Source organism: Hyaena hyaena, unplaced genomic scaffold (assembly GCF_003009895.1).
Source record: "Hyaena hyaena isolate Hyena2069 unplaced genomic scaffold, ASM300989v1 scaffold_1777, whole genome shotgun sequence".
Taxonomy (NCBI): domain Eukaryota; kingdom Metazoa; phylum Chordata; class Mammalia; order Carnivora; family Hyaenidae; genus Hyaena; species Hyaena hyaena.
Window position 1 is genome coordinate 8,333 of NW_024082413.1, and position 21,612 is coordinate 29,944.

Genomic DNA, 21,612 nt, shown 5'->3' on the forward strand with positions numbered 1-21,612 from the left:
CCAATCAGAATGTGTGATAAAGAGAGGCCCATATTGAAAGAAAACAGATTGAGATTGAACATGAGGAAGAATTTTCTGAGATTATGGGGTGACTGGGGAAGACTGGAGGGTGCAGGCTCTCTAGCTGTGTGCATGGTTGTTTCATTGGGTTTGGAAGGCCCCAGGTGAGCTTCTGCCCCCTAAAGGTAAACGTACCAAATGAACTTTTGTATCCCAAGAATTCTCCAGTCAACTCCTGAAATTAAAGTGTGGGTAGGGCATGTAGTATACATAAGGTGGTGAGGCATGGCAATATGAATAACAGAGGAAAAACCAATATAAATAGAGCAACAGCAATACGGGCTCCCTCCTGAGACAGACAGGATAAGGCATGTATCTCAGGGAAGGCCAGAGCAGATTCTGGTGCCAGAGTTGACATTAGTGTGAGTGAATATGGCCAGATTTTCCCAAGAGCTTTGTTCAAAAGATGGAGGAACAGAAGATGGAGGCTAGAGGAAGGAAGAGGGTCCCATTATCCCTTCTGGATTCACTGGATTAGGGGATGAGAGAGAAGGGGAGGATTCAGTCAGAATCACGGTCTCCATTAACTGCTTTGCTTTCATACTTTAACCCTATTCAACCACAATCGAAGTGACTGAAAATAGAGTGTATATTTCCAATAACTTCCCTGATCCTCCATTCCAGATCATGTGAATTTATCCTGTCACGTCTCCCTGGAGCAGATACTCAGCTCCTTCAAGAGAATGCCTTTCAGTCCCAAGTCCCTCCAAGAACAGGCTCTGCAACAGCAAAGCCACATGTGTATTGGGGAGTTCTCCCTCACACCTGAACTCACGTTGTTTTCCTAGAGAAAAGCTGTCTGCCTCCCTCCTCCCTCCCCTCCTTTCTTCTTATCCCTCCTTATCAGGACTGTTTCTTCTATAACCACCTGGTTGAATTGGGGATACTGTTCTATATATTTCACTCCCTCTACTCTTGTTTCTTCAGTCTTTTGATTTTCCCCCTGCAACCTCTCCCTTATCCCTCCCATTCTTTTCACTCCTCCCCTCCCCCTGCTTGGTCAGTTTTCCTGCTTTTAATCTGGGGTACTTCACTTCTGTGTTTCCTGTCAACCTTTTCCATCTATGATTCCAACCATGAACAGATGGGGAGAGGAGTTTTATGGGCAGCATCAGTGAAGGAGTGGTGGTCAGACATCAGGTAGAACCTGATAGGTACTAACAAGGTGGCCTATGTGTCTCATCACCCATATTCCCTAATAGATGGGGCTCTGCCTCCCATGACAGAGACTTAAATAAAATTGGTTAGATTAAGAGGCCAAGAAGCACTCTTTGCCTGATGTCTAGCCTTAACAATATTCTAATTACAAGGAATCATTGAAAATGGGAGATTTGTCTGGAGATATGGGCATCCCCAAGTATATCCTCTATCCTTATAGTGATAAGGAAAGTAGAGCCATCCAGTACTTCCAGAACAAGTTCACAGTTAACCTCATAGAATGAGATAAGCTCAGGGTTTTAAGGAACAATTTTTTATCTTAGCCACATAGAACTGGTCAAAGTGGTATTGGAATTACACACTGTCAGGAGTCCATCATAATTGTTCGATGTTCAAGTAATCATATGCTCTTGAGGTCCTTTTATTATCCACAGGTAGCAGCATGAATATAATCTATATACATGAGCTGTTGTGGGAATTTTTCTGATGTTTACCTCAAGGTGCTTAGCTTATGCAAACAACAAATATTAAAGATAGTTCATCAGAACTAGATTTTAACATCCACACAGGTGTGTTAACAAAACAAATTTTCTCTCTAAAATCATCCTCATTTCCAAAGAGAGCTAAGTTGAGACTACTTCACTTGAAAAAAATGTCTAGTTTTAACAGAGTTGCCTTAATTATTTATATAAGCTCAGCAAGAATAGAGGTTAACCTTATAGAATCTTTCAATTTGCTTCACTGGACACTTCATAAGGTTTTGTAGACTCTGGGTCTGGAGTTCTCTTGTCCAGCCAGAAAGCAGGACATAGGATTAAAAACGTGAGAGAGGCTAATGTCTGGGAGGAGACTAGAGCCTCAAGTAAGGGTCTTGCTCCATTTTTATTAGGATCAGAAGGCTTAAACCATGGTGATGGATGTGCACAAAGAGACAGTGAAACCATGAACATTAATTAATGGATGTGAGTGAAAGGAAGGTATGTGGTGTTAGGGGTTTGGGTCAATACAAAACAAAATCCTGGTGCCAGGTGGAAGGTTGTTTACAGCAGATGTGAGGCACCGCCTCTGTTTACCTAAACTGGCATAGGGGATAAGAAAGAGCATCCTACCTCAGGGTCAACAAGTCACCTTTCTTTTGCTAATTAGCTCTGCTCTGGACAGCTTTGCCCTGCTGCAGTCTATAGCCCTATTTATCTGTTTACCTCATTTGGTCCTTCCTTCCTGTGAAAGGAGGCAGGTTTCTTCTACTGCACTAAGGGGGGGGGGGGCATTTCTTCCCTGAATACCTAATCTTATTTACCTCATCTTGGATGTTTTCATCCTGAGATTCCCTACTTCTATACCTTTGTCCTATACTGGGGGCCTTTGTCCCGTTTGTCTTATTTTGGGGGGCTGTGCCCCATCTACCACATCTTGTTTACCCAAACATGGGTGTGTTCATCCTATGGCATTCTAACTCGTTTGTGTCTTAATAACCCATCGTTCAGACTCAGGATTCCTAAGCTTATTCCCCACAGTAAGGAATCTCTAGATTGAACTTTTTTTAAATATAGTTTATTGTCAGGTTGGTTTCCACATAACATCCAGTGCTCATCCCAACAAGTGCCCTCCTCCATGCCCATCCCCCCCTTCCCATCTCTCCCACCCCCATCAGCCCTCAGTTTGTTCTCAGCATTCAAGAGTCTCTCATGGTTTGCCTCCCTCCCTCTCTCCCACTATTTTTCCCCTTCTTCTCCCCCATGGTCCTCCATTAAGTACCTCCTAATCCTCCTATATGTGCAAACATATGATATTTGTCCTTCTCTGTCTGACTTATTTCACTCAGCATAACACCCTCAAGGTCCAACCATGTTGCTACACATGGCCAGATTTCATTATTTCTCATTGCCATGTAGTATTCCATTGTATAGATAAACCACATCTTCTTGATCCATTCATCAGTTGTTGGACATTTAGGCTCTTTCCATGTTTTGGCTATTGTTGAGAGTGCTGCTATCAACATTGGGGTACATGTGCCCCTATGCATCAGCACTCCTGTATCCCTTGGGTAAATTCCTAGCAGTGCTACTGCTGGGTCATAGGAGGGTTCTACTGTTAATTTTTTGAGGAATCTCCATATTGTTCTGTTTTTCAGAGGGGCTGTACCAGTTTACATTCCACCAACAGTGTAGGAGGGTGCCCGTTTCTCCACATCCTCGCCAGCATCTAGAGTCTCCTGATTTGTTCATTTTAGCCACTCTGACCAGCGTGAGGTGGTATCTCAGTGTGGTTTTGATTTGTATTTCCCTGATGAGGGATGCTGAGCATCATTTCATGTGTCTGTTGGCCCCTTGAAATCAGGAACACGGCAGGGATGTCCACTTTCACCACTGTTGTTTAACATAGTGCTGGAAGTCCTAGCATCAGCAATCAGACAACAAAAGGAAATAAAAACCATCAAATTTGGCAAATATGAAGTCAAACTTTCACTTTTCACAGACGACATAATACTCTACATAGAAAACCTGGCAGACTCCACAAGAAGCCCACTAGAACTGATCCATGAATTCAGCAAAGTTGCAGGGTACAAAATCAATGTACAGAAATCAGTTGCATTTTTATACACCAACAACGAAGCAACAGAAAGAGAAATCAAGAAACTGATCCCATTCACAGTTGCACAAAAAAACCATAAGATACCTAGGAATAAACCTAACCAAAGATATGAGATCTATATGATGAAAACTACAGAAAACTTATGAAGGAAATTGAAGATGACACAAAGAAATGGAAAAACATTCCATGCTCATGGATCAGAAAAATATATATTGTTAAAATGTTATTACTACCCAAAGCAATCTACACATTCAATGCAATTACAATCAAAATTGCACCAGCATTCTTCTCAAAGCTAGAACAAACTATCCTAAAATTTGTATGGAACCACAAAAGACCCAAATAGCCAAAGTAATATTGAGGCAGAAAACCAAAACGGGAGGCATCACCATCCCAGACTTTAGCCTCTACTACAAAGCTGTCATCATCAAGACAGTTGGTATTGGCACAAAAACAGACACACAGACCAATGGAATAGAACAGAGAACTCAGAATTGGACCCAAAAGTATACAGCCAACTAATCTTTGACAAAGCAGGAAAGAGTATCCAATGGATAAAAGCCTCGCTAACAGATGGTGCTGGCAGAACTGGACAGCAACATGCAGAAGAATTAACCTAGATCGTTTTCTCACACCATACATAAAAATAAACTCAAAATGGATAAAGGAACTGAATGTGAGAAAGGAAATCATCAAAATCCTAGAGGAGAAAGCAGGAAACAACCTCCTTGACCTCAACCGCAACAATTTCTTACCTGACACATCCCCAAAGGCAAAGGAATCAAGAGCAAAAATGAACTATTGGGACCTCATCAAGATAAAAAGCTTCTGCACAGCAAAGGAAACAATCCATAAAACTAATAGGCAACTGATGGAATAGGAAGATAGTTGCAAATGACCTATCAGATAAAGGGCTAGTATCCAAAATCTATAAGAACTCACCAAACTCCACATGAGAAAAACAAATAATCCAGTGAAGAAATGGGCAGGACAACATATGAACAGACATTTCTCCAAATAGGAATCTCTAGATTGAACTTTTAATCGCCTCTCAAGGCCAGAATCTAAGCCAAATACCTGCCATCAGACTTGCTTGCAATACGTGTAGATTTGGGTCAATTCCTCTTCTCGAGGTTCCCCAAATATCCTGAGGTTTCCTGCACCTGCCTGCCAGTAAGTGACATTTTTTTTTTTTAATGTTTAGTATTTTTGAGAGAGAGAGAGAGGGCAAGCAGGGGAGGGGCAGAAAGAGAGGGAGACACAGAATCTGAAGCAGCTCCAGGCTCTGGGATGTCAGCACAGAGCCGGATGCAGGCTCGGACTCACAGACTGGGAGATCATGACCTGAGCTGAAGTTGGACGCTTAACTGACTGAGCCACCCAGGTGCCCAGGAAGTGACATTCTTTAATCACTTGTAAGGCTGCTGGGAACTCTGTAAGCAAGGTAGCCAGCCATTTCCAAGGGGTTTTATTAGCTCCATAAACCTTAATTCCTTCATGCTGTCTGGTCATGTCTGAGTTTATGCATCTCTCTCTCAAATACGACATTCTAGTCAAAGCCTTGGTAAAGTAACCAATGTTTCCAATGGTGTCCTGTTAAAAAGAACAAATTCTTTTTGAACTTATACAAACAGTGCAATTGCCATGAAAGAGAATATTCACTGACAGTTTCTGAACTCTGAGGGTTTAGATAGAGAGAAAGTTAAATGTTCCAATTTGTTCACAAAGGAATAGTTTATCATGTTTCATAAGTCATAGATATATTAAGAGAACGTTTCTTTCTGTCTGGAAGTGTCAACATAAAAGCTAGCAATGTTTCAAACAAGAGGCCTAAAAACTATAACCATCTTCTTGATTTCATTCAGCCACACATTATTAATTCTTGTTCTGTCTGAATGCAGCTTTTCCATTATTTATTTATTTATTTTGAGGGAGACAGAGCACAGCAGGGAAGGGGCAGAGAGAGAGATGGGGACAGAGGATCTAAAGTGGGCTCCATGCTGACAACAGAGAGCCCGATGCAGGGCTCAGATTCATAGTTTTGTGAGTCAAAGTCGGATGCTTAACTAACTGAGCCATCCAGATGCCCCCACAGTATAATCGTTTAATAAAACACAAAGCATGTTTACCAATAGTCACAAACATCTTCATTTTCTATGCAGTAAGAATCAAAAGCAGATAAACCTCCATTCAATAATCAATGCTTTAGTGTTCTATCTTACGTGGAAAAGACTTAACCAATTTATCATTCAGTTTAGCACTACATTAAAATTTCAGTTTACCAGTGACTTTGACATCTATAAACCTTTTTCTGTAATCAACATACCTGTTCTTACAATTACCCATGAAAAATTTATGAGATAGACACAATTAACCATCATTTTAACTCACCTTTTTGCTGACAAATTACAAAGGAAATAACACAAGCTCCTTTAACCTTTACCAAACATTAGCAGCATAAAAGTTTTATACTTAATTCTGATAATACTAAAGACATGTCTATTTTAAATAAACTAATAAACTGAAATTAGCTTTAATAAGTAATATGTTGCACCTGTCACCCCTAAAATCAGTCAATTTGTTCAGCATTGTCAGTTTTTCCCTGGGGCACTTGGTGGGAAGTCTAAAGTGGGCGATTTACGTCCATGGTAGCCCGCGGTCCCTTTCATGTTGATTTGGGAGGGATTTAGCTTGAACCTCATGAGGAAGGGGCCCAACAGCTTGAGTTGCTTTTTGCATCTTGATGGTGAGGGTAGGAGAAGCATGTACCCACAATGCCCAGGCACTTAGGATGAAACCTATTAAGCAAGCAGTGCCCATACTGCACCTGGCTGGTGCAGAAAGTGGAGGAGGAGGGGAGGCAGAGGTGCCAGTGTCCTGTCAGAAAGGCCAAAGACAGGGCACCTGGGTGGCTCAGTTGGTTAAGTGTCAACTTCGGCTCAGGTCATGATCTCATAATCTCACGGCTCGTGGGTTTGAGTGTCAGGCTCTGTGTTGACAGGTTTGAGCCTGGAACCTGCTTCGGATTCTGTTTCTCACTCTCCTCCTGACCCTCCTCTGCTTGTGCTCTGTCTCTCTCTCAAAAATTGAAAAAAAAAAATTTAAAAAAGGCCAGAGGCAGATCCAAAGTTGGGACTATCATTCCTCTATTCTTTTGGTTCCCTCTCTCTCTTACAAAATATGTGTTCATTATTCTTTTTCTGATTGCTTTCTGGTCCTTTGCACCATATATTTAAAATGGGCTTCCTCCGGGAACAGAAGGAGAGTACCGTCTTCCTGGGCAAAAGTTCAGAAAGTACATAGAAGAAACAAAATATGACTACAGGAAGCCCAGAGTACCTCTGTTGGCATCACTTTTCTCCCAAAAACTGGCCTTTACTGACTGAAACAAATGGCTTCCTAGTTTCTGGTTCCTCTCCCAAAGTCAGAGTTCCAGTGACTGAACCAAAGGGTTCCCTGAACAAGCTGAGAAGCCACACCCAAACCCCGTCTTTGGAGGCAACCCAATGGAAGGAAGAGATGCAAGACAGCCATTTCCTAGCCATATTCCTCAGAGCTGAACGTTCATGGCAAGGTGATGTTGCAATAAAAGTGATCTTTTTCTTAGTTATGGATTCCCTGCTGTAGTCCTTCCACTTATTCAAAATTCAATAGGTTCCTTGGCAGGATAGATATAGAACTTCCTATTATATACAACAATCCACCCCCCCACACACACAGACACCAAAACAGATCTTTTCCAAATTACAAATAATTTGATGATTATTCAAGTCCCTTTTAGTTTTACCCAAAAGTCTTGTCTTTCTCATGCAAGAAGCATGGTCAATGAAACAAAAACACACAGTGCTTCGTGAATGAGAAACGCGTGTCAGTGAGCACTCTGAAGCAGTGTGCACTCCGAAGCAGAAGTCCAGAAGCTCCTCAGCTTCCCCAATGCTCCTTTCCTTTCCACTTCAAACAAAAAGTGCATTAGCAACTAATGGGGTGCCTGGGTGGCTTAGTTGGTTAAGCGTCTGACTTTTGCTTAGGTCACGATCTCACGGTTCGTGGGTTCAAGCCCCGCGTCGGGCTCTGTGCTGTCAGCTCGGAGCCTGGAGCCTGTTTCAGTCTGTGACTCCCTCTCTCTCTGACCCTCCCCTGTTCACGCTGTCTCTCTCCTAGAAATAAATAAAACATTAAAAAAAAAAAAGTGTATTAGCAACTACTGCCAGTGGAGAATCAACAGACAGCTTCTCTAAGACAAAAAATAGTCTGGGTAGCTATAGGAATCAATCCCTCAGATTCCCTCCCTGAGAAGAACTAGCCTGGAGCAGCTAACCTCCTGAGGTCCTTCAAGGTACTAGATGAGGAAACAAAGGAGGAAGCCCTGGCCAGCCACCTGCCAACTGCTCCACCTTGGGATTCCTGAGAAAATGGATAACACGGGGTCAAAAGCTCCTGGCTGGCTTGCCAAAATTTGTTACCAAAACCCAAGTTCAGCTGCCCATGGATTGAAAAGCAAACACTAAAAGACCAGTTTTGACGGGAAAAGATAAGCTTCATTCAGGAGGTGAGCCACGTGGTTTGGGGGTGGTGGTAGAGGCAGACTCTTGTCTAAAGGCCAATTCTGAGGTTTCTGCCAGGCCCAAGGCTTAAAAAAAATTTTTTTTACATGTTTGTTTATTTTTGAGAGAAACAGAGCATAAGCCAGGGAGGGGCAGAGAGAGAGGGAGACAGAGAATCTAAAGCAGGTGTCCTGGTGTCATAAGCTGGGCTGGGTGGAGGTGGGTGGTGGGGAGGATACCTCCTCAGCTTAGGGAGGACTCCAGGCTCAGGTCCTGTCTTAGAGTGTATTCTCTCCAGGTGACCCAGAGAGGAAGGGAAGAGAATGGGGAACAGACACTTCAGATCAGTTGCCACAACTATGGTGGTGGTGTGTGAAGCCGCCTGGCACCACAGGTGACCCTGCAAACATTTACGCCAGCCGAGCTTCCTAAACTCGGATCCTGAACTTCAGGATCAAGCAATCGCTCCTCTGCTCCACAGCCACGGGAGCAGGGTCCTACTACCTGGACCCTGAAGTCCGAGCCCTTCACGATTCAGGATTCGATAGGTTCCCGCACCAGGACCACTGTATGTGCCCATGTCCCATGGACATACCCCCTCCGGGCCCTGCCTGCAGAGACCCTGCCCACCTGTTACTTCCACCCCCTGCAAAACTTCCCTTGCTCGCAGGATTGTCAGCCCTTGGTCTTCTTCACTGTGGGAATCCCCTCGTGCCACCCCGCTCCATCTCTCAGGGGAGGATGGCTCCCTGGTCAGTGTCAGACACACCTGGGTCTATCTCCCATCCTCACCTGTGCCCTTGGGTGACCTCGGGCAACTAGGCAGTCTCTATCTCTTCATCCGACACATGGCCCAACTACAGCTCCCCCTCCCGCGAAGTTCGAGGACTCACACACACTGAGCGCTTCCTCAGCACACCTGGCAGGGTTGATGTTCCTTCAACTAACTGCCACTGCCACCAATATCGCCCCTGAAACCCTGCAGGGTAGGCCAAAGAGGAAAGATCAACGTGCATGGAGGGGTGGACCCTGCATGCTACCCAGGTTTCAGGATTCTGTCACCAGCCAAAATCCCTATAACAGTGGATTCTGAGTACCTACAGCATTCCAGGCACTTTAATGGGCACTAGGACATGTGATTCTATTTTGGATGACACCCATTTTAGAGACGTGGCAACTGAGGGTCCCCAAAGCAGGTCACATGATGGGTGAGAGCCAGACTAGACCACTGCTGACGGTGGACAAGGGGACAGATGCCATTCCTTAATGACCCCCCTGCTCTCTCAAGCCCTCCATTTAGCCATCTGGGGAAGTCCAGCACCCACTCATTGGTGCCGGCATACCTGCGAGCAGCTGGAACATGCCCTGGTTCTCCACCTCGATCACCAGGTCGAAATGGGAGCAGTCACTCAGAGTGACCACCTCATCGGCCCTGCCAGGAATGAGTCTGTTGATCCGGAGAGGCAGTTCCAAAGTCTGGCCCATGCATGCCTCTACCTGGCATGGTGCGAATTCCATGCCTCTGGGCTCCATCATGTACACCTGGAGGACAGGGGCGTGGATGGGGGTCATCGGGCTCCATGGGAAAGGGAGGGCTGAGCCACTGCACACTGGGCACTAAGGACACGCCAGTGAGAAGACTGAGCTGGGGGGACATGTGTGCTGGGGACTGTGGTGAACTAGGGGACAGAGCGGTCAGGGAAAGCCCCTCTGGTAAGGTGAACTCAGCCCTGAGAGCCAGGTCAGAGGCAGCCAGACAGAATGAAGGGGCAAAACATTCAGGAAGAAGAGACAGCCAGTGCAAAGGTCCTGAGACGTGTACCAGCTCAGCTTGCTACAGGGACATAAAGAAGGCCACAATGCAGGGCGACGGAGGCATCCTCACCCAAAGATGACACTTGTATAAAACAAAACTTGCCACCTTCCAGGTTCTGTTCTAAAAACACTGCTAATTCATTCAAAGCTCTCAGGCTCTTTGTTGAGGTTTGTTTAGCCACATCTACTTGATGAAAAAGCCTGGATGGTGGGTCTGGACACGACAGACTGGCCTCTGGGGCCTTTACACAGCCTCTCAAGGAACTGTCCTCAGGCTGCTGACTGAGCAACTGGATGAAAGGTAGTACATTCACTGAGACTAAAGCAGCTCAGGGGGGAGGGAGAAGGTGGTCACAGTTCACACATTTGACAATGATGCTGTCGCTGAAAGCATCTCGGTTGTAACCGAGACCACTCGTGTATGTGAGAATGAGATCGCTCTTTAGACAGGAGTGCACACGTGTGCACCTGTGTATCTACCTGGATCCAGATAAAAGGACCAGAACAACCTGTCCATCTGGGTCCCAAACAACGTAAGAGCAGGTTGAGAGGACACACTGTGTTTGGAGCTTTGACTTCTGCCCTAAGTGAAGTGATAGAGGCAGTGGAGGTCGGGGTCAGGAAGTCAGAAGGCGTGGCTGGCAGTGCCTCCGCTGCAGGGGACTCCCACCCACCACCCATGGCCCTTGCTACATGAGTCAGTCCTGCAACAACCTGGGGTCAACAGCCAGGTGTTGGGCCCCTGTACAGGGAAGGAGAGGAGTCCAAGCCAGGTTTCACAGATTATGATGTCTCCCCTTCACTGGGAATTTACCAGCACTCCGCAGCACTTCTGACTGGGAGACTCATTCCTTTCGGGTCTGAGGACTTTTCTAGAATGACTCCTTTAGTTATCTCATGTCTTCTGTGTTCTCTGATCTCCCTTCCAGAAACTCTAACTATGCTGACACTGGCCCTTCTGGTCTCATCTATCCCCCTGCCTGCTGTGACGTGACCTCCTCAAGGGAGGGACTGGGGACTGACCCCTAGTCCCCCCCTTCCCCTCCCCCAACACCCAGTAGAAGACTGAGGGCTGGGTGCGAGAAGGTGGGCTACAGACCACAATCCTGAGCTGCTGCCCACCCCCAACCCCACCTGCCCCCCCAGCTGTCCGAGGCCCTGAGGTCTCACCTTCATCTCCCGGAAATGTAGCGGGTTCTGCATATCATGTGCCTGGATCACACTGAGTCCAATTTCACTGCCTGTGGTCATCACACCCTTGACAGTGACTGTGGCCACCATGTAGCTTGATGATCAGCTGAAGTTCCTGATCCCTCCATGGGCCTGGGGAAGAAACCGTCACATTAGCCAGCCTGCTTGGTCTCTCTTTCTCTGTCTCTTCCTGTCACACACTCACGCTCACCTCTAACTCACACGGTCAACAGCCTCTCAGCACCCAGTTGGAGGCCGCCTCCCCACCTCGCTCTCTACTGGGTCTCATTTCTGGTCCTCATATTCTGGAGGCCTGTGGCTGACACACACGCACGCACATGCCTGTGACACCAGTCCCAGACTGGCGACACCTCCAGACCTGAGTGGGAGCCCCCTGGGCCACACGGCTAGGTGCAGGGCTGCTCTCCCTCCCGGCATACACCCCTCCCACTGCTTGTCATCCCCCTGAAGTACAGGCAGCCCAGCCGCTCCCCACTTTGGGGGCCAGCACCCCAGAGAGGCCAGGATGGGGACACATGTGGGTGAGCAGGCAGCAGGTGCTGGTGACAGTCATCACTGGCAAGGAGAGAGCGGGGATGGTGTTGGCCCCAATGGGAGTCAGTCAGTGCCTGCTGACTGAGGCCAGGTGGGACCGAGAACACTTGATATATGACAATGAGAACTGTTCTCTCCTTGAATTTCAAATTCTTCTCCAAGGATATTGACACTGCTTTTGGGAAACTTTTTTTTTTTTACAAAACAAATGCATGCTGAAGTTAAATCTGTGCTCCAGATTTTCTTTATTTTGCTTCCTGGTCTGTCATTCTGGTTTTTGTTTTTGTTGTTCTGATTACTAAAATGCAATGCTGTGATAGAAACCCCACAAAACAGAAAAAGCATAAAAACTCCTGGATTTTAAATTCTCTCCAACCACTAGAAGGTAACAGTATTAGACACAGATTAGCCAAAAATCCCCAATCCCACGGAAACACCTAAAGGAATGTACCCAGCTGTGGGGGGGTCACAGTTACCTGTATTGTGTACTGACAGGCACCTGTCTTTGGTTGCCACAGAAACATCAAGATGCTTGGATAGAGGGTGACGGGGATGTGAATTTCTACTTCCCACCGGTTCCACACAGGCACCCTCAATGTGTGGACCCCTCCATCCTACAAGGGGGTGAGGGCACCGCATGTCTCCATGACGACCTGGTCATCAGAAGTTTTTGCACTCAGCCAGACCCCTACCCCTCCCTGGAGATCAGGTCACAAGGAGATGCTGTGATTGTCAGGGAGCACACCCTGCAGCCTCCTGTTCCCATGGAGATGGCTTTCCATGGCTCTGTAACAGCCACTCAAGTAGATGCTGCCTGACTGCATCCTCACGGCACATCAGATAGAATGATATGGTTATCCCACTTTACAGGTGGGAAAACTGAGGCACAGGCATGAAAGCAACTTGCCCAGAAGCCCTCGGAGCTCAAGTGATAGACTGGTAGGAACTGCTGCCTGACCCACAGACCATTCTTTCTGCTGCTCTAGCCACCTCCTCCCACAGTTCTGGGAATGGTTTTGTGCAGGGTCGGAGAACACTCATGCCAATCTCCCAATCTGTAGAAAACTGCTCACACCTAAAACTGACCAGCCTTTTAAATAAAGGGGGAAAATGAGACTTTGAAGGACCCAAGCAGCCACAACAGCCAAAGGGATCTGCACACGGCCCAGTGTGGTTTCCCCAATAGGGCTCTGCCCCAGTCCCAGAAACACGGGCTCACCTTCACAGGGGCTGGCGAAGGGCAGAGGAAGAGGGCCACCCAGTGTGGGAATGGGGGCAGAGAAAGCCCAAAGCCCCACCACCAGACAGCCCTCGTGAGCCCAGATGGGAGATGACCCCCACAGGAACCATGAGAGCAGCGCACAGGCTGAGCCAGGGGCCCCGACTCCCCAGGGCTCATGTCCAGCCAGGGAAGGTGCAGGGAGTGGGGGTGCCCACTTACCTGGTCCACTATAGAGGTGAGGGCTGCCTCAACGGCTGTCTGGCCCTTTTTTGTCGCCCGGACATGATGGTCCAAGACATTCTGGGAAGAAGCGAGCAAGCACCTCAAAGAACTTGGGAGGTAACATGGTGTCACTGTGGATATTCTGGAAGGGGGGCAGGATGGGTGAGAGAGGCGCTTCTGGGAAGAGTCCAGAAAGGAGAGAGGTGACCCGGAAAGGAGAGAGGGTGGCCAGGCCACGGGGCCGCTCAGGCTCTGAGCTGGGGGCAAAGCCCCAGAACGGAGCTCTGACCACTCCGGCCTTTGAGCCCTCCCTGTGCTCCCCCTGCATGGCCCGAGGACCCAGTGCTCCTGCTGTGATCACCCACGTGCTGCTCAGGCCCATGTCAGCCTTCTCAGACCCTGAGGTCCCAGCAAGAAAACCACTAAACACCAAACCACAAGAAAGGTCGTCAACATCCATGAGAGCTTTCTCCCCTCCACCCCCAAAAAAGGGTGACCAATAGGTCTTTGCTCAGTAACACGAGGAAAGTGATGACTGGCAAAGCTGCCTAAGGGGGACCTTGCCTCCTTCTAAAACCTCAGAAGCCACCAGAAGGCCCCAGATGGTCTGCCTGAGGATCCTGGAAACCTCTCATGAAGGAACAAAATGTGCCAAGACTCCTCTCTCCCTGCCTCTGTCTAGAGCCAGAAAGCCAATGGAGGGTAGCCTTGGTCCCCTGGGACTTCCAGGTAGAGTTATAGGCGTTCCTGGCCCCGCAGGGAAAGGTCAGGATGTGCTCCCTGATCCTGTGCAGAGCAGGGAAAGACAGATCCTCAGCAGAATAAGGGGAAGTCTCAGGCTAACGATGAAGGAGCGGGAAGGTAGCTGGTGGACTCTGCTTCCCCATCACTGCCTCTGTGGGCTGTGCTGCCTGTGGCTTCCTCTCCCCGCTCCAGCCCTACAGGGAGAGGGCCAGGGGTGCAGACTCACAGACTCACAAAGTCTTGAGAGGCACCCCGGATCCCACAGCACTGTCTCCCATGGACCCAGCGGCACCACCAGGGACCACTGGACTTGGCCTGCCCGTGTGGGGTCCTGATGCCTCGGGCACTGCTCTGGGGGACACATTCCCACATGGGGATACCCCTCCAGGCCCCAAGGCAGGCACTCACGTCAGGCAGGTAGACATTGTTGCCAGACTTGTCAAGCACGTCACTGGTGATTTCATACAGGCGTCCGGTCTCCAGCACCCACCTGGCCCCCAGGCTGAACTGTGAACCCTACAAAACAGGCAAGCAACAAAGCCTGACCACTGGACCACAGCGGCGGGCAGCTGAGGAAGAGGATGGTGCCAGGCACCACCAGCCCTGAAGCCCCAAAACCACTCACCTGCTCTCCTCCAAGGAGAAAGAAGAGCTGCTAATCGTGGTGACCTCTAATGTCCACCATTAACCTGAGCCCTCAGAACCTGAGGTTATCTCTCAGACTCCCCAGGACCAGCCTCCACATCCCACACTCACTGCTCAAGGCCTCATTCAGACTTGATCAGATGGTCCACGGACAGTCTAGACTGAATCCACAGTAGGTCTATCCTCTGAATCCACAGTCTACATCTGAATCCACAGTACATCTACACTCTGAATCCACAATAGCTCTACATTCTGAATCCATAGTATGTCTACACTCTGAATACATGGTGAGTCTACATCTGAATCCACAGTAGGTCTACACTCAGAATCTGCAGTGTATCTATGATTCAAATCCAAAGTGAGTCTACCTCTGAATCCAGAGTGAGTCTATGCTCTTAATCCACAGGATTCTACCCACTGAATCCCAGTAAGTAATGCTCAGGATCCACAGGTCTTCCCTCTGAGCCCTGGCACTCAGTGTTCTAGCTGTGTGAGCGGCCCTCCCTCCCACGCTCCAACTATGTTCCAACATGAGGTGCCACATCAGCTGCTTGCTGACCCCCGAGACACCATGAGCTTTCTCCCCACACCTGCGCCCCAGCTGTTAACCTCGGCCAGGCTGACCTGCCTACAAAGGAGCCCCTCCTGTGAAAACTCTCTTCTGCACTCACATCTCCTGGCTCTGTACCACTGTCCTGTCCCCGTCTGTTTACACTGGTCTCTCCTGCACCAGGACCTGAGCTTCCTCCTTCCAGAACTCCAGTGCCCAGCACAGGCCAGATGGAGGGAGGGTACCAAGAAAACCTTTCTGAATAACTGAAGCTCCTGAGACACAGAGGGCGACTCTGGCTGGTGTCACTACGACGTCAGCGTGGGTCCACACCAAACAGCAGGCTCACGTGGCAGCTAATGAGAGGACTTAGGGGATTGCAGCGTGTCAGCCAAGTGCTGTCTGGCCTGAACCATTCAGTATGCTCAACGGGTGAGTCAATGCTGAGGAAACACAAAGGATGCACTGTCACCATGACCGGGGTGACACGTGTCATGGGCATTTCCCAAGCCAGGTGCAGTCAGTTACGGTAGTTCCTGGGCCCTGGCTCTGCCCCTACGGGCCCTCCAACTCTGTAGATTCCTCCCTCCCTCAGTCCGGTGCCTCCCCTTCCTCCCCACTGAGACTTTTACTGTCACGTCGCTTTAGGGGCTCCTTTGTGCTGCCCATTGGGGCCCCCAACCTCTAAATGCCCACAGCCATGGTCAGGTCTGGACAGAGCCTTGGAATAAAACCCAGGAAGAGACAAAGCCCCGCTGACTCGACCCAAACATCTCTCTCTTGAGCTGGCACCTACCCTGACCTCGGCCTTTCCTCTGCTTGTTTCTGTCCATCAGTGGGGGAAGGAGTGGGGAGCACCCAGGCAAGGACTGGCAGGGCTGGCCAGCATGCAGCATGTTCTGGGGGGCCACTGCCTTTATTTTTCATAACCCCTGTAAATCACCAACACCCAGGGCGCCCCATGATTACCAGACTCACCCAGGTATCCAGGCTCAACCACGTAGATGGTGCTGTGGGGTAACCTGGAAGCACCCTGCATGCGGATACCTGAATTCGTAATTAAGGAACAAAATGGAAGAAGGAAAACAGACGAGGGGGCAGGATTCGACTGGGCTTGACAGACATCATGAGCCAAGGAGAGGAGAAGAGAACTCCCCTACCTGAGGCCAAACAGAACAAAGCCGTTTTCCAGAATGCAGGGCCCAGCCGCACTTCCTACGTGAGCAAAGGTGGATCTCCGCAGGGGACAGTGGAGACCGCAGGAACAGGTCTAGGACAGAGACGACCCATGGGCCAGTGTGGAATCAGCCTTGGCCGGGCCCCTGGGATGAGGCCACCCACGCCCGAGATGGTCTCGGAGGCGGGGAGCGAGGCTTGGCTCCTGCCACCCACCGCCTCCCACCCAGGGAGCCTCTCTGGTGAGTGACCGGCCGAGGTGAGCAATTCTACACAGCCGCGCTGCTGTTTCGGTTGGTTCCTTCTGATTGTCAGACCTTGAGGGAAAACAGGGTTATTCTTAGCCCAGCTGAGCTTTTGGGGAGAAAAAGGACTTCCAAACAGCAGACTTCCCGCGCAGGACATGCACATGCTCGCAGACTGGCCAGGGAAGAGGATACTCCTGTGGCTGAGAACCAGGCTGCTCTGTCCCAGCTGCACGGCAGTGGCCATCGACGTGGTCTGGTCCAAGACAGCCCCGGGGCAGCGCGGGTCTCCCTGGGGCTCGGGGTGCCGTTCTGGAGCTGCAGCTCCTACTGCTCAGAGGGCAGCAACAGCTCTGGCTGCCCAGAGTCAAAAAGGAGCCGCACGGGAGAGACAAGGGCAAAGTCAGGAGACGTTAGTAGGCGATTTGTCAGTCCCACCCAAGCCCCTGGAACAGGCTCCCAGGGCCGCTGCTTGACCCACCTACTGACCTCCCTCCCTTTCTTCTTTCCTTCCTCTCCTCCCTCCCTCCCTCCCTTTTCCCCTCCTTTCCTGCCTTCCTTCCTTCTCTCCCCCATCCTTCCCTTCCCTCCCCCTCCCTTTCTTCCTTCCTTCCCTCTCCCCCTCCATCCCTCCTTCCCTCCCACCTTTCTTTCCCTCCTCCTTCCTCCCTCCCCCCCTTTCTTCATTTCCTCCTTCCTTTCTTCCCTCCCTCCCCTCCCTCCCCCCTTTCTTGTTTCATTCCTTCCTTCTTTCCCTCCCGCCCCTCCCCTCTCTCCCCCTTCCTTCCTTCCCTCCTTCATTCCTTCCTTCCCTCTCTCCTTCTTTCCTCCTTCCTTCCTTTTTCTCCCTTTCACTTTGTTTTAATACTTTTTTTTTTAACTCCAGCATAGTTAACATATAGTGTTATAATTTTTTCAACCCTTTACATGTTAACATTGTTCTCAATGCCTGAGGACAAAGGTGACGCCCTCTATGAATCTTCAGAGGCACTCAGTTGCTCAGTGATGACCGTAAACTGCTTTCTTTTCTTTTTTTTTTTAATTTTTTAAAATGTTTTTATTTATTTTTTCTGAGAGAGAGACAGCGTGAGCAGGGGAGGGTCAGAGAGAGAGGGAGACACAGAATCTGAAACAGGCTCCAGGCTCTGAGCTGGCAGCACAGAGCCCGATGTGGGGCTCAAACCCACGAACCATGAGATCATGACCTGAGCCGAAGACGGACACTCAACCGACTGAGTCACCCAGGCGCCCCCTTTTTTTTTTTCTTAATGAAGCACAGCTTCCAAGTCCAACTGCAGGCCACTTGCAGAATATAGGAGTTAAATGAACTCTACCACTGCACTAAGGGTCCAGCGTGGCACTCACTGGATCTGTGCAGCCTCTGGGAGTTTCCAAAAAGGCACCAATCGATGGTTTCCTACCAGGCTTTGGGACCTCAGTCTAGACTTTTCTCTGTTGCCATCCTGCCCATCCATCCATGCTTCCTGGCTCTGTGTCATGTTGTAGAAGAGGATGCACTCTTTCTGGGCCAAGATGAAAAACAATTTCCCCAAGGAAATAGGGGTTCTACTAAACCCACCACCTCCACATCCATTTTCTCCACTATGATAGTAGCCACAAGCACTTCTGACACCAATGGCTACCGCCAACCGCGAAATCAGGAGGTGGCAAAACCATGCCTGGTGTTCGAGATGCACATCACCCCGTTGTGTCCCCCAGCAACCCCTGGAACAGGTACTGCAGATGCCTGCACCCTCAGCATGGCGGCTGCAGAAACCAGCACAAGAAGCCAACGGGAGCTCAGGAGCTCCCCCCACAAAAGCCCAAAGGCCAGGGAGGTTGGGAAGCCACTGGCAAACCTGAAAAGGGGCAGATACATGTCCCTGATGACTGCTCAGCCCGACCCTGCCCAGCTCTCACCCCAGGCTGTGATCTCCTTGTCAGGAAAAGGCATGAGAGACTTGAAATGGGAGAAAGACCCCAGTCTCAGGTCGAGCGCACCCCTCAGGTTACCAGAGTCTATGGGGGCCTCTACCTTCCACTGCCTCTGATCTGCGGATAACTCTTCCGGGTGGAGAAAACTTGGCAAAGGAAATGATTCTCATCCACAGAAATGCAAATACATGGTCTCAGGTGAAGATGAGGTTGATTACCATCCCATGGATATTTTTTTGATGCTTATTTATTTATTTTGAGAGAGAGTCAGAGCACGAGCCAGGGAAGGAAAGAGAGAGAGGGACACAGAATCTGAAGCAGGCTTCAGGCTCTGAGCTGTCAGCACTGAGCCCGACACAGGGCACAACCCCATGAACCACGAGATCATGATCCAAGACGAAGTCGGATGTTTCACTGGCTGAGCCCCCCAGGTGCCCCACAGGGTTGTGGGGTTGTAGCTCAAAGGAGGCAGGGGCAGGGCAGACGTGGACCCATAGGAAGCAGGAAAGGAGGACTCTCCCCAAGTGGGTGCTGATGGAGAAGCAGATGCTAGCGAGGCCAGGGCGACCTGGGGTGGGGTGGAGTGAGGAGCCCTCCACAGATGGGACCACCAGTCCCTGGGCTCAAAGTGGGGCCCAAGAAGAAACAACATGGGGGACACCTGGAAGCCCCAGTCTTTCCCGAGCCCCAAATGCTTGGACACATCCCTCTCCTAGGGCAGGTGGCCATTTGTCGAAAATCAGCTAGTTAATGAAAATCCCACTCAAAACTGGACCTCCCTCAAAACTGACAATGGACCAGGCACTTGGGTAGCTCAGTCAGTTAAGCATGTGAGATCAGGTTATGATCTCACAGTTAATGAGTTCAAGCCCCGTGTCAGGCTGACAGCACGGAGCCTGCTTGGGATTCTCTGTCTTCTTTCAATTCCTCTCCCCGACTTGCGCAGTCTCTGTCTCTCTCAAAATGAATAAACTTAAAAAAAGACAACAACAGACCAACTACTTTGTGACTCTGGAGATGGTGCACTCTGGTTCTCCCAACTACCTTTCTCAAAAGCTGTGGCCAAAAACAGAAAACAAAAAACAAAAAACAAAAAACAAAAAACAAAACAAAACAAAAAAAAAACCCCAAACCAAACAAACAGAAATCTAGAATTACAGCCTAAAGCTCCCATGTCATGAACAGCAGGGCTTTCACAGTAGAGCAACTCGTTTCCACTCCTAAATGTGTGCGGGGTGAGTGGAACGGCCTGCCTGGTGAGCCAGGAAGCCCAGCACCTCCCGAGCCTTGGGGCCCACCTTGTAGATGGCCTCCTGGATGTGCACCTTGAGCTTGGAGCTCCCGGTCTTCATCCCAGACACCAGGATGATGTCCCCTCGCATGGCCACCTTCTCCATCTCGGAGATGTAGGAAGGAGGGATGTATGTGAACATGAGGAATGTGAGGATTCTGGAAGGGGGACATGTCATCAGACCTGGTGGAACCAAGGACCCTAACACATTTGACGTCTGTCGGCACCTCCGCGTAGGGCCAGGAGCTAATGCAAGTGGCACTGCTTAGAAATATGTCCCTGAAACCTCCTCCATCAGAACTGCCAACCTCCTTGTGAAAAATGCAGATTCTTGGCCCCTGGCCCAGGTCTCTGTCTACACCAAGGCTAGCAATCTGCCTTTTGCATGTGATTATGGGAAACACCAGAATAGGAAGACCACCTGCTTCATCAAAATGCTCCTCTCACAGATGTGACACGTGAGGTCCACAGAAACCATGAAGGCCACAGACCCAGCCAGGGTGGTGCCACTGATGCCCACCGGGCTCCCGGGGCTCCCTGTCACCCTGTGACCACCACCCCTCTGGGCCGGCTCCTGCCGCCGGGAAATGCTTCTCAATGACCCTCCATCGGGAAAAGGGGATCACACCCATCTTATCGTCCTGGGGGCTGGGCTGTGGCAAGAAGCTCCAGGTCGGGAGAGAAGTCAGGATGTGCTGACCCTCCCCACAGGGTAGGCAGGAAGTGGGGCTGGGCTAAGGGGCCCTTTCCATACAGGCTCTCTCTTACAGCCTGTGACTTACAAGTCAGTGCGCCTTTCCACTTGAACAAGAGTGGTCCCCTGGACACGCTTTCATTCTCTCCAAGACCTGCTGGGTGCTGTGCTCTGCTGGGATGTATTTCCTTGCCTGGTTTTACTAGGCGTCACATCCTGAGTTTAATGAAAACCCAGGACACTGGTCGCAACATACTCCAGTGCCTTAGATTTCGGTGAACATTCCACTCAAGCCCGGAGCGCCTGTGAGCTCACGGGGCTGTCGTGACAGGAAACACACCCGGTGGCCTAGAGCTGGAGTTATAAAACTATAAACGAAAGACTAGGCGCTTAACTCCCCACAAAATACTTACTAACTGCAAAGTGGTAAGAAAGTGACTTCACAGTGGGGCACCCAGGCAGATGCCATCTCACCCAAGGGATGACAGGGGACATCACTTGTGACAGACCCACAAGCTCAGGATCAGATGCACTCAAGATCTGGGCTTGTCAGGATAGACCGACAAGGCTTGACAGGGATCTGACGCCTGCAGGCAGTATCAATCTCATTTTGATGGCTATACTGTAGAAGCACAGGAAAAGGTCCTCAGAGGTTCTCCAAAGAGGACATCCAGATGGCCAACAGACACATGAAACGATGCTCAGCATCCCTCCTCATGAGGGAAATACAAATCAAAATGACACTGAGATACCACCTCACGCCACTCAGAGTGGCTAAAATGAGCAAATCAGAGAACTCTAGATGCTGGCGAGGATGTGGAGAAACGGGCACCCTCCTACACTGTTGGTGGGGATGTAAACTGGTACAGCCCCTCTGGAAAACAGTGTGGAGGTTCCTCAGGAAACTAACAATAGAACTCCCCTATGACCCAGCAATAGCACTGCTAGGAATTGACCCAAGGGATACAGA

General features: G+C 49.5%; 1 protein-coding gene across 1 annotated transcript; it reads right to left on the bottom strand.

The window, feature by feature from the left end:
* Window positions 1-3,594: 3,594 nt before the first annotated feature.
* On the bottom strand, window positions 3,595-13,412 carry LOC120226641 (nuclear pore membrane glycoprotein 210-like). The gene is made up of 4 exons (XM_039224817.1): window positions 13,360-13,412; window positions 11,343-11,495; window positions 9,701-9,899; window positions 3,595-3,614 (listed from the first exon to the last, which is right to left on the bottom strand). The coding sequence occupies exons 2-4, from the start codon at window positions 11,451-11,453 to the stop codon at window positions 3,595-3,597; spliced, it is 330 nt and encodes a 109-aa protein (XP_039080748.1). The 5' UTR covers window positions 11,454-11,495; window positions 13,360-13,412.
* Between the last annotated feature and the right edge of the window lie 8,200 nt (window positions 13,413-21,612).